The sequence below is a fragment of the Clytia hemisphaerica genome, unplaced genomic scaffold (assembly GCF_902728285.1).
Source record: "Clytia hemisphaerica strain Z4C2 unplaced genomic scaffold, Clytia hemisphaerica genome assembly, whole genome shotgun sequence".
NCBI classification, from domain to species: domain Eukaryota; kingdom Metazoa; phylum Cnidaria; class Hydrozoa; order Leptothecata; family Clytiidae; genus Clytia; species Clytia hemisphaerica.
Genome location: NW_027103633.1, coordinates 135974 through 149151, shown reverse-complemented (window position 1 = coordinate 149151; position 13178 = coordinate 135974). Strand labels below are relative to the sequence as shown.

General features: G+C 35.7%; 2 protein-coding genes across 3 annotated transcripts; one reads left to right on the top strand and one right to left on the bottom strand.

Annotated features, from left to right (window-relative positions):
* Positions 1-1250: 1250 nt before the first annotated feature.
* On the bottom strand, positions 1251-11940 carry LOC136802609 (uncharacterized). 2 transcript variants are annotated; one of them, XM_067059361.1, is made up of 6 exons: positions 11841-11940; positions 9896-10011; positions 8885-8950; positions 7618-7803; positions 7024-7089; positions 1251-2095 (listed from the first exon to the last, which is right to left on the bottom strand). In XM_067059361.1, the coding sequence occupies exons 2-6, from the start codon at positions 9960-9962 to the stop codon at positions 1926-1928; spliced, it is 555 nt and encodes a 184-aa protein (XP_066915462.1). In that variant the 5' UTR covers positions 9963-10011; positions 11841-11940; the 3' UTR covers positions 1251-1925. The 2 variants fall into 2 exon arrangements, with proteins under 2 accessions (XP_066915462.1, XP_066915461.1); XM_067059360.1 differs by having other exon boundaries at positions 9896-9997.
* Positions 3899-6489, top strand: LOC136802607 (TNF receptor-associated factor 4-like). The gene is made up of 4 exons (XM_067059359.1): positions 3899-4121; positions 4460-4534; positions 5243-5317; positions 5889-6489. The coding sequence occupies exons 1-4, from the start codon at positions 4101-4103 to the stop codon at positions 6024-6026; spliced, it is 309 nt and encodes a 102-aa protein (XP_066915460.1). The 5' UTR covers positions 3899-4100; the 3' UTR covers positions 6027-6489.
* Positions 11941-13178: the final 1238 nt, after the last annotated feature.

Sequence of the window (13178 nt, the reverse complement as noted above, 5' to 3'; positions counted from 1 at the left end):
GGTTGACACTATTGCAAAATAATATTTTCACGTTGTTGTGCCTTTTACTGTTAAATCCTGCATGTTGGTCGCGTTGAAATACGCATTATTAGCGCTTCTTTGATGTCAGCAAACATATTTCGCGGATAAGACTTTTCCAAATTTCTATTGGGACTTAATTTCGCAAATGACAACGTGACGGAGTTGATGTCCTCGGTGGTTGCTGACCCGCGTGCCGACCGATGGGGTCTAAAAATGAAATATGCGTTGGCTAGGTCGCGATATATGTGTGTCTGAAAATGTCGTTGCTTTTCACGTCTAATGAAATAAACTGACGTACGGCGAAAAAAATGTCGGGGGAAAGTGACGAAAATTTTGAGGGGGTGACGAGATATTTCCCCGACATTTTATCACCCGACCAAAACTTGTACCCGATTTTTTTATCCCCGACCAAAACATTTACCCGAAATTTTATACCGAATCCAAAATTCAAATCTAATTTTTTTACACCTTTATTTACCAAAATTAGTACTTTAAACGTCGAATTACAAGATCTATTTTCGAGCTAGTGAAGGAAAGCATTTCTTTTGGACAATTTACTCGGGTGAAAGTAACGAATTTAAAATTTTCGTCGGGGAAAAGAGACGAATTTGAAATTTTGGTCGGGGAAAAGTGACAAGAATGCCTCTAGGTGACGAAATTTTTCCCCGACGAGAAAAACTCCGACATTTTTTTCCCTGATAAGGTATTATTTTATCGATTATTTTCTTCAATTTGGAAGTTTCTTTCAAAATTTTTCCTTACACGACCACGACACTATCCAACTCACTATTTCCGTCCTTTCAACACGGAGCACAAAAGAAGTTATTCTCATTTGCAAATTTACTGATACCTAATTTATATGGTGGTAACTAATTTTGATAAATTTGAAAAACCCATGTGGGCTTAATATGTTTTCAAGATGTGGCTTAATGCCATCAAATAAGAAGCTTTTAACACCTCCTGGATAGATATTTTAGGTAAGTTCATTTAGATGTCCTCAATACACCCTTTCGACCGTAGCCTCCAATTGCCACCCATCCCAGTCTTTTTTTTTTCGCACCAAAAGAAAATAGAGAAAAGTAAAAAAAAGATTGGATCGAGTTTAGGGTGGTAAATTAAATAATAAAGTGGCACGCGCTTGACCCCGCGACTACGGTCGAAAAGGTGTATTGTTTCGACTCAAGATCCTGCCTGGTGTACTGTAAGCAAACAAGGAATTGTCTTTTGAATATCATTTTTAACTTTCATTTTTCCGTATAAAAAATTACAAAATAAATGCGTCATTACAAGTTTAAAAACTTAAAAAAGAACTAAAAGTTTCGTTACCTTCAAATAAGAATAACTATCAAATATCGTACTAATCACATGTAAACATATTGCATACATAGACCAAATTTTAATTCAAAAGTTCAATTTTTTATTTCGCTTCTGGCACACAGACACACCAGTGAACATCATATGAAGAACCGAGAAAAGCAAAGCAAAGCGAAAATTAGAAAATAATCAAAGTAAAAGAGTGTTGGATTTTGTGAAAGTTGGTATTGAGCTCTTTTTAAGAAAATGTTCGTACATGGGGAGGTGGAGGATAGAGTGTCCGGGAGTGAAATATCTACAAAATTTGCCTTGTCCGGGGGCTAAACTTGCTCTGGTAATTTTCCTCTGCTAGACGGTAATTTTTGAATGTCTAAGGGGTCAATTGATGCTTGTCCGGGGGGTTAGACCTTCTGTCCGGGGGTAAATTTCCAAAAAAATGTTACATCCTCCACGTCCCCATATTCAAATTATTTCTGAAAAAGCTCATTTATAACAGTAATTGGGAATGCAATCTGTTATGTACCAGTTCAAATTTTCCCGTCGATTAAAATATAAATTAAACGTTGAAGCCCCATTTCCATGGAGATAGCTTATCGTCTACAGGCATCTACATGTTCATTGTATGTCAACCCTTTTGGACATGGCATGTGGTATGTGTATCTATTGACGCATGCGTAGTAATAGTGTCTGTTCTTCGGGTCCGCTTTGTTGCCCATGTGTTGTCCATTTAATGGAGGTTTCTTGCAGAAATCCTTGTCAACTGTAAAATTAAAAAAAGTAGATTATGTTTACACAATTGGCCGGGGAATATTTCCTGGGGGGGGGGGCTATTGTACAATTGTCCTAGTATTAAACCCCTATTAAACCCCTATTATGTCAAAAATGAAAATATATTTCATATACTCTTCTCTAAACTGATGACGAGCACGGCAAACTCTGAAGGCGCTTGAAAATTGATCATCTGAGGAAAATAGTCCTCTCGTGGAAAATTCTACAACGAGAATCTTGTTGTGCGCCGGAAAGCCTAAAACGAAATTTTCCTGATACGGCGCCTTATTTTTTAACACAATCACGCAACTTTGTTGTCATTCCCAGTCCTATTGGACGAGCGTGATCCTTATAAATTAGAGATTGCATATTCGTCAGTAATATTCAATATCCAGTGAGCTATATTCGGAATTAAAAAAAAACTGTACATACAACCAAAGAAAGTGATAGTCTTGTATTTAAAAGTAATTTGATTCTAATGACGGTAAACAAACTTTACTAGGTATAACGCGACTCTGCAAGTTCTATCGCAACGCATATTTTACAGGAGAAGTGAGACGAATTTCACAGTTGTTGTTGTCTGTAGTAGCAAAAGCATCGTGGAAACTGGAAATGACTTATTATCAATACAACGGCCGTTAGCAAGTTGTAAGGAGAACAAATAGGGATTTCTGACAAGTACCCTACTTACCCATGATAATCTAAAACTTCCCTTAACAATCAAATCGATCTGACTGGTTGAAAATTATGACGTAATTGACCTAACCAATCAGTGCCCAGAAAAAGCGTTTGAATTTTGAGGGAGATTTTGGATTGTTATAGGTAAGTATGGTAGCTGCTGAAATGGTTTGACAAAGAAACCGGGATGGCTGCAGCAACGATCCAAAAGACGTCGCTTTTGATGTTGAATTTGTGGAGAAGCACGTGAAAGAAGAAGATTTGACGTGTACCATTTGCCATCTCATCCTCAGAGCACCTGTTCAAGCAGATGACTGTGGTCACCGTTTTTGTCAAAAGTGCATCGAAAAACATCACCAACAAAAGTCAGTACCAACCAATTTTAAAGCCTTTTCTTCTTCATCAAATTTTTCAATGCAATTTTTGAATTTTGAGATTCAGGAATAGTTTGTCAAACAGAAAATGTATAACATGCCATAGTTTTGTTGGTTACATCAGTCAGAAAACACATTTTAAACACGACAATTATGTAAAATTCACTATGGTCAGAGCCCTTTAAGACCTAAAAGAGGCTAAAGGAAAATCCCTTTGGTGGCAACCGAAGCCACTGATTTCAAATCCAGAACGCATGCGTTAATTTGAGCACTTCAGGCTTTAAACTCAAAGGGAAAGAGCCCGGGGGGGGGGGTACTAGGGTTGATGAATGAGGGGTATGTGCGGACGGGACCTCCGACCCTTAGAGAGACCAAATTTTAGTGAAAAAGTGACCCTTAGAGAGACTTTTTTGTAATTTTTTCTCTAAAAATCAAAATTTTCTTCTGAAAAGCGTGATTTTTCCCACCCTTAGAGAGACTACTTTGAAATTTCCTGATTTTTGTAACCCTTAGAGAGACTTTGAAAGGTGAAAAACACGACCCTTACCGTCCGCACATACCCAGCACCTATTTTTGCCTAAGTACCCCCCCCCCCGGGAAAGAGTGAATGTAATGAAATAATGTAGCCAGTGAGGGAGGGGGCGGAATGGATGGAGAAGAAACTATTACAGGGAGAGTATTTAAGTAGCTATTCCTTTTTAATTTCAGTCCTGGTGATTGCCCCCTCGATCGACAACAAATTAAGGTATATATTTAAGACTTTTAATGATTCAAAATAACAAGGTAATTAACAAAGCGTTTAGGAGGTTATTAATGGGCATTGGAAAACTATTTTAACGGTGAAACTTATTTATGAAATGTTAGGTATTCAGAGACCGAGGAAAAGAGAGAGAAATCTTGGATCTTTTTGTTTGGTGTCGTAATCGATCACAATGCACTTTGAAAATGGAACTAAGACATTTTGAGGTAAGATTCCACCATTCTAAAGGAGCCTTATTGTCTAACCTCTAAATTTTACCATAAGATGAAATTGTTTTCTTTTTTCTTTGCTTTTTCTACACATTCCATTTTAAATGAACCGTCCTCGTCCAGATTTTTCAGCCTCCAGACAGATTTTCGTTTTAAGTGAAAAACTGGAAGTTGTCAGTAATCAAACCCGATATCTACAGAAATATTTGGAATTCATTGGATTATAATAGAAGGCCGATGTTAACCCAGGGTGGTAGAGATTAAGGTACGGAGTACACTTAAAAGGGAAACATTTTATTAGGCTTTTTATTCATGTTCTCTTCTGTAAATTATAGAGTCACCTCAATAAGTGTTTGTATCAAATCATACCATGCGAACAAAATTGTGGAAAGTCTTTCATACGTGCACATGTAAGTTATTCTAAAGAGATAATCTCGAACATAATTATATGGTTGATTACATTTAGCTTAGATTTGTAAGGGATGAGCGGGGCGATAAATCCGTAATAACCCCGCTTTTTTGTAATCGCCCTGATGTAAACAAGAATTTCTATTGGTTGAAAAGTATCGTACGATATCTTCAGAGCATTTTGATTGGTTAACAAAATATCGCACAAAATTTTTAAGCAAATCTAGATAAGAGTGTCAATCAAATGTTTTTTATAGTTTCGAATGTTTTTATAAGTTTCGAAAAAAACTCCCAAAAAAAACAATTGATTGTTCTTCAATTCTTTTTTTGACCATATAATTAACGCGGAATAACATGGTTTAGAAGGTGATTTTGGATTAATAACCCCTCGTTTCATTGAAAACATTTCAAAATAGCCCTCGCTACGTTCAGGCTATTTTGAAATGTTTTCAATGAACCTCGGGGTTATTAATCCCAAATCACCTTCTAAACCATGTTATTACTAGTACAAATGTTCCATGCGTCTAAATTCTAAGAAAGCTGCTAGTTAAGTATGTAATTTCTCTACTATGTCAGTCAGTATCTTCGTTTCGTACCGGGTGTGCGAAAAAAGTTGACAACCCTATATAACAAGTCCACGTCGATCGAATTCAGTCCTCATCAAAAATTTGTAATAAAATTTAAGCTTATCGAAAAATCTTTCATTTCAGTTGACAGATCATTTGGAGAAAGATTGTCCAATAGAATTGTTTTGCCAACATCACGTGATCGGATGTCAATTCAAAGTAAGCAATGTTTCATAATATCTATAAAGACCCTCCAAGTGGGAGGTTTGAACTATTTGAGGGAAAAACAACGGTATTTTCGTCGCAGTGCCATGTGGTAAAAAAATAGGAATTGGGCGTTTCCAGAAAAAGAATTTACCCCCACTGTTGAGGATATTGATTTTTCGAAGTATCGAACCCCCTGGATATCCTACTTTATTAGTAAAGACCTCCCGGATATCCATTCTTAAATATATGCTCAACTCCCTGGATATCCTCTCTTATAAAGATGCTTAGCCTGGATATCGTATTTTTTACTTGAAAAGACACTTTACCCCCTGGATATCCGCTCCCTTGTAGATATTTAACCCCCTGGATATCCACTTTTGAACAAAAATCGTTAACCACCTGGATATCCGATATCCTCAACATGGGGGGGGGGCACGGACTATTTCTGGAAAAGCCCATTTTAGCAATGTTTGCTGTCGGTGTTACCGGTAAATTGTGCAGAATTTAAAACGAAATTTTGAACCTTAAATACCCATACCACCCATCACATCATTTTCTTCAGAAGTTAAAACTATTTTTTCAGGGCACGAATTCAATGTTAAAAGATCACATGACGAGGTCGACAAACGCACATTTCATCTTGCAAATGAAATTTGAAATGAGGTTGGAAATAAGCCAAGTGAAAAAAAGAATTCCAAGAGAAATTGGTAGAGAAAGATAAGCAGTTGATTATATTGGGTGAACGATTGAGAAAAACTGAGACTGTTTTAGAAAAGTTGAAGATTGAAAATATCGAGAAAGAAAAGAAGCTTGAACTTGCTTTAACGAAACACAATGTTGAAATGAACATGATTAAAAAGGGTATAATTTCTGAGAATTCGTGTCCTTTTACTTGGAAAATTGATAATTATTCCCAAAAGCTTCGAATAGAGCAAGTAGAGAAAGGGAGGAAAGGGAGCCGTAAGGGTTGGTGGGCACCACGTTTCTTCTGTTTCAACGGTTACAGAGGTAGAATAAAAATATCCCTGAACGGATTCATCATGGACATCAATTATTTGTCAGTATGTTTTAATCTTGTTCAAGGACCTTTTGATAAGGTATTGGAATGGCCAATGCCTTTTAAAAGATTCACTTTTAAACTGATTATAAACGGTCAAGAAATGAAAACATTGACAATGAAAAATGACGAGAGAATTATAAAACTTTACACACGGCCCACAGATGAAAGAAAAGAAACCGGTGGAGCTGGTGATCTTATATTCTTCGACAATGATGATTTACCAAAGAGTATTGAGGGGGACACCATAACAATCAAATTTGATATCGAATAAAATAATTTGCTTTATTTGAGTATTTAATGATTTCTTTTTTTTAAGCACATTTAGGATATCTTTGTAAAATAATAAAATGTATGTCCGATCACGACATGAGCTAGAAATACTTGAAGAAGACACGTAAGAGGTCGAAATATCGTTAAAAGAAAATTATTTTCATTTGGTTACACATCGCATAGCTTTTTATGTTTCACTTATTTGTTAAATAATATATAATATCTATAGCTTCTATTACATGACATGACATGAACTTTGAACACATAACATATCCAATAAGAGTGGCTCTATCAAGGAATCTCACAATTCTTGAATTTCTTCTTAATTCGCGTATGCTTATAGGCGTAAGAGGACTACAAGATGGAATAATGAAGAGAATTTACTTACAGCTAGGGTCGGGCGTATCAGTGGGTGTTGCGGGTGGTTTGACATCTGGACATATATTCTGCTCATCTAAATAAAAAAGAAAGATAATTTGAGTAGGATTAACCTCTTGCGCTTATTATCAATAAGTCTTTAAGTAAGTTAATATGCGAGCGTAGTCGGAGGCGATCCTCTTGAGATGCTATCTACCCGAAAAAAGGGGAGAACGCCACCCTTTCTCCCTAGATTGCTCCACATACCCTTGATCCTTCTCTTAATTGTTGAGCATCAAGCTGAGATACATCAAGTACCAACAATTTTGTACTAAGTAAGAAATCTTTGGTAGGACCCGGCCGAGGATCTATTAGTTTATTACTGAGCACAAACTCATACTGAGGTGTGGGCCATTTGAAAGCTGTCAATAAGTTTTCGACTGTTGAATACATAACCCCATGCTTCTTGTAGTATACTGACAATTTTTTAATCAATTTTCGAAATTTTCAAGCAAGCACATATGGAGTCCCTTCAAAAAATAGGTCCAAATTCTGTAAGTAAACTGTTTCTAGGTTAACTGGTGCTTTTTCTAGTCAATAGCTGCTAGGTGTTCAGATTTCTCACCTTTCAAATACTCCATACAAGCATTGCACTTCTCTGAGAAGAACAGACCACCAGGACATCGCGTGCAATGGAAAACACCGGGTGTGACGCAGGAAAGCATGACGTCCGGTTTGATTTCCGATAAACGTAAGTTCTTTCCAAAATGAAATTGATTCTCGCTTGTGTTGCATTTCGAACTACCAAAACCTGGTTGGGTTGGAAAATAAATATATTTGTTGCTTTGATTTCATGAGGATGAAATAATTGATAAATAATTAAAAGCAAAGTACATATCATTATCTCAATGGGCTTTTCCAGAAAAAAATTGAATATAGGGGAGGGGGGAGTGGAGGATATAAGGATATAATATTTCTTGGAAATTTACCCCCGAACATTGTGACTTTTGACCCCCCCAGACAGCAGGTATAACCCCCGGACAAGCATCAGTTGACCCACTGGATATTCAAAATTAGCCTCAAACAGAGCAAATTTACCCCCCGGACAAGACAATTTGGTAGATTTTTCACTCCCCCGGACACTATATCCTCCACCCCCATGAACGGACATTTTCTGGAAAAGCTCATTATTCAGAGTATTTGAGTTTCTTTTTTATTGTGAAATTAGATTATTTACCTGAAATTCAATACAATGCTTATACGAATTTCTTTCCTTTCTCGAACCCTGAATTGGATATGCTTTGAAAATTCTTTAAATATCCCGTTCGAGGTCGAATTAGCAAAAGAGACCATAAGAACAATTGATCAGAAATGTGGCTTAAAGGGACATAACAGTACTTGCGAAATTTGTAAACAAACTGTATGCAGAGGATACAAAATCAAAACAAATGTCACATGTCAAAATAAAAAATCAAACCAAATATGGCCAATTTTGATTGTTCAATTGTTTTACAAGTTTGTTTTTGACACGTGATTTTAATTGTTCTCTTTAATGACACGTGGTTCGCGCAATGTTTACATTTTACTACTTTAATGTCCCTTTAAGCGAATAACAACAGGATTCGAGGTAGTTTACTCTATAGTATAGACTTCTGCTCATCCTCGGACAATAAAGTTTTTATATACAGTTGAGGCTCTCTAATTCGATGTTCTTCCGATATGCTCCATAATTCGATTATATTGAGATCAACCGTCAACAAGAAACTCTCAAAAAGATGCTCTACCCTTCGATATGCTCCCTTATTCAATGAAAATCCAATTCCCCTTGAAAATCGAAGAGGGCGTCAACCATATATAGGAAGTATATCTATAGAGGTCTGTGAATCACTTACAGCATGGTTCAAGAGCTTGCATCAAATTAATATCGCCTTCAGATTTGAAGTCTGGAATAAAACATTCTGAAAAAGAAAAAAGAGAAATATCCATGGGATGGAAAAATAAAAACTTTTGTTTCAACGGGGAATACCGTATATGAATAACCGTATGATCTTCCTTTCTAAAATTTCAGATAATTTATAATTTCTAAAAGTGTATATACCATGGTAGCGACGCTTTTTTGGAGACATCATCTTTTGGGTATAACTAATTTTTCTTCTGTTCCGAGGGAAATGGCCTGGTAAGCTGCGCGCATCCCCAGAATTGATTTTGATATAGGGGATGCGCATCGTGTATAAAATTCCCGTCCGAGAGTTACCCCAATTTTAGGGTAACCTGTTTCAATTTTCTTAAAAAGCTTCAGAAATCCAAATATTTTTTAACCTCTAGCCATTCAAATTTTTAATTATAGTTTAATGAAATTTAAAGCTCTATTACATAAAACTTACTAATCAAGCTCCTAAAACTCAAAATCACAAAGACGTTGGTAACTCTCGGACGGGGGGATTTAACACGATACATAGCCCCTATATCAAAACATATCGGATAAGAGGGGATGCGTACAGTCTAGCGGTCTGGTGGAAGAAACAAACATTTTTTACCAGGTTGCTAAATATGCTAAGGCTCAAGGGCTCTCAAATTAGCCAATTTTTATTCACTATCTCGTAAAATAAAAGCGGGTTGGTCAAAGTTAATTTTTCACAAAATGAGCTAGAATGCTAAACAACTGAAAATTGGAATTTGTTAAAAATTATGTATTGTAAACGCTTTTTTAGGCGTACTGGACTTTTGCTGAAAAGTGTGCCGAGGTTAGGTAGGAAATCTTACCTAAGTCACGTGACATTACAATAGAATTTCAGCGCTTGACCAATCAGAAGCTTCACAGATTTTCGAAAACAATAGCAGCAATATTTTTTTAAAGCACGACATCTAGCACTTCGGGCTTTATAAATCTATGACACACTTACGTCCACACAGCACGACTGTCGGGAAGAAGATTAACGTCAAAATTCTCAGTTCTGTATTATCTGCCATCCTTAGTGAAAGTATTCGATACTCTGTTTACATTTCTAAACAAGAAAAACTATTTAAATGATAGATAACACAATTAAAGACTTTTAACCAAAAAAAATCCAGCACTCTTGTATTAATTGTGTATTCAATCTTTGAGAGTTACATAAACTAGTTCTCTTTCTAAAGCGAAAAATCAAGAAAATCGAAAGTTCGTCCTCTAAAAAGGTTCAAGGGTCACAATTTCCGAAAGATTTGGATCAATGTTTGGATCAATTTTCTTTTCTCCCTTTTGATCAATTTTCGAATTTTGGCTCAGATACATGCACCACCTCAATAACCAAGTACCCCTAGATAATTTACGTCATATGCTTAATATTTATTGATATTGTAGACTAGTAAACTAGTCGTTGAAAACAGACCCATATACAAAAAATTTAAGCTCCAAATAAAAAGAATCTAAGGAGTGAGTTTGAGTGTCTTTTCTGAATTTTCCTTTTCTCTCACGTGCGCTGAATATTTAATTAGTGTTTACATTATTTGATTGACAGTTTTATTATAAGGTTATAAGTAATAACCGACTAGTTTACTAGTCTATTGATATTGTTGATGAAATTCTTTACAAATCAGCCTTCTATAATGCTCCATTCAATTTAGGATGTTCGTTTCTAGAGTAACCACTCTTTTCAAGGGGGCGTAAAAAGAGAATAAAGTCCGTTGCCATAGCGTCCACCACTCTTATTTCCGCTCAGAATGTGCATTACAACGCCTCTGCTAAAAACGATTCATTCAAAAGTTTTTAATTTCTTTTTTGAATTAGTCGTTCTTTTTGAAAAATGTTTCAACATTGAGCTTAGTAGCTTTGGTAGTCAACTCGATCAACTTAGCTAAAAATTTCTCACGTTATTAAGCGAGCACAAATTTTTATTACCCTGTCATTTCCTAACAAATACCTCGATTCGTACTACTAATCGAATGGTTTGAATCAACTCAATTTTCGTTTTACTGCAAACCAAAAGTGTTAAAAACGAGATCAGAACGCAGTAATTTGGCACAACTTAAACAATACAAGGTTCTAAAGAATATCTTGAACAATACCTTGTACTTACGGCTAATACAATCCTGATAAGTCCGCTCGACAATCCTGATAAGTCCGACTGGTTTAAAAAATGTCAAAATTACGATGTAATAATTTTAGCGACCGTAGCATGAAGGTAGAGCATTCAGCTACGGTGCGCAAGGTTGTAGGTTCGATCCCCAGCCGGGTCATACCAAAGGTCCTCAAAGTAGTACTTGACGCCTCTCTGCTTGATGCTTAGCAACTAAAGAGACGGATCAAGGGTAAGTGGAGAAATCCAGGGAAATGAGTGGCGCCCTCCCCTACCTTCGGGTAGACAGCTAGAAAAAGGGAGCGTTCGGGTCGCCCTCAACTGCGGTCGCAAACTTACTACTTGATGTAATCGAACCAAATGAACCAATCAATGCTTAGAAGTGATTGAGTTGTTGAGCGGACTTTTGGATAGTTAGTCGTCAGTACGGTGAAACAACATTTTAAAAAAACCTTAAACTACACACATCATGAAAAACTACTCAACGTAGAAAACAGCTTTTAAAGTGGAGTTTCGCCATTGAAACCTTGAAACCAGGACAAAAAAAAAACTACAATAATTAGAATCGACCGTACGATAGAAATGTCAAAACCAAAACCTAAAACATAACGGAGAAATTTCCAATCAATAAAACTAAATTTCATCTTATATAACATCCTCATGCAAACAAACAATGTTTCAATATCAGAAATGATGAAAGAATGTTTCTGTCAATGTACACTTTTATAATACTCAGTCAACGAGCGGAAATGTAAGATAATTACAAGGAAGGGTAATTAACGAGGGTACTTACTACAACTTAATAGCAGGCCATCATTGTATTCTCCCGTTTTTGTATCAAGTTCACATTTTTCAAATACAAGATGATCAAATGACCTTGAGCGGCCTTGAGCCTGTAGAGGTAGAAAAAAAAAAAATATAATAAAAAGTGACTGAAGCAAAAAAGGCGTACATACATCTGCTTCTGATCGTAGGCTAAAATACAATAAAAATAAGGAACGGAAAAAGTCCTTTAAAAACTACACGTGTTTTTCTTATAAGAACATCAAAATTTTTTTTTGAAACTTTCGGATGTTCTTAACTTTTTGAGATTTAAGCCTAAAAATGTTCTTAACATGTTATTATTTTCACCATTTTGTGGCTATCTTGTCTGTTTTCCTAAGTAATCGGGTGTTTTGGAATCCCCAAAGCCTTAGAATGTTCTTAAATGGTTCTTAACATTTTTGGCCATCGAAGCCTTATGTTCTTAATTAGTTTGTTCTTATAAAAAAACGTGTACCAGTCATACTCCGGAGCTTGTCATTAGGGTATTTCCAAAGCGTCAATAGCTTTATTGAAAACTTTCATGGGACATTTTGGGATATCCATCAACAAAAAATATGACCTTTGAACTTTAGACTTTGACCTTTGTTCCCTGAAGAAGATTTAACACGAATTAAAGAAACATACATGCCATTCTTTAAACAATGCATCTTTCACTTCGCATCTTTAATGATCTTTCTTCAATGAATGCTTTTATTTTGAATTTGAAATCTAAATAAAATGAATAAAATAAGTAATTGAATGAATGTTACATTTAATAGCTGGTCACTTCTAGTTCTGGATAATAGTTTTTTACAAGCACTTTACACATATTTTTTCAAAAGAACTTTTTGAAGCCTTCAGATGTTCTTTTATTTTTGAGTTTTAAGCCTAAAATGTCCTTAAAATATACTTTTTGCAGTTCTTTTTGGGATTTAGAATCACAGAGCCTATTTAAATCGTTCTTAACTTATTCATGATATTTTTGCCTCGAAACCTGTCGAGCCTTATTTTCTTATAGTTTGTTCTTATATAAAAAACGTGTATTTATTTTTCATTGTTCTTGAAAATGGATAATAAATTCATTTTCCACCGTTGTTGATAATCGAACTGTCATGGTTGAAAATACAGTCCAATTAGAGAGTAAAACGAAGAAAGGGTTATAATGATTCGTAGAGGGACGAATTCGATGAGACTAACTGTTATGGCGCTAAAGATCAAGACATAAACTTTGAAATGGGCTATTCCAGAAAAAACCCCCACTATTGAGGATATTGATTTTTCGAAGTATCGAACCCCCTGGATATCCTCTTTATTAGTAAAGATATCC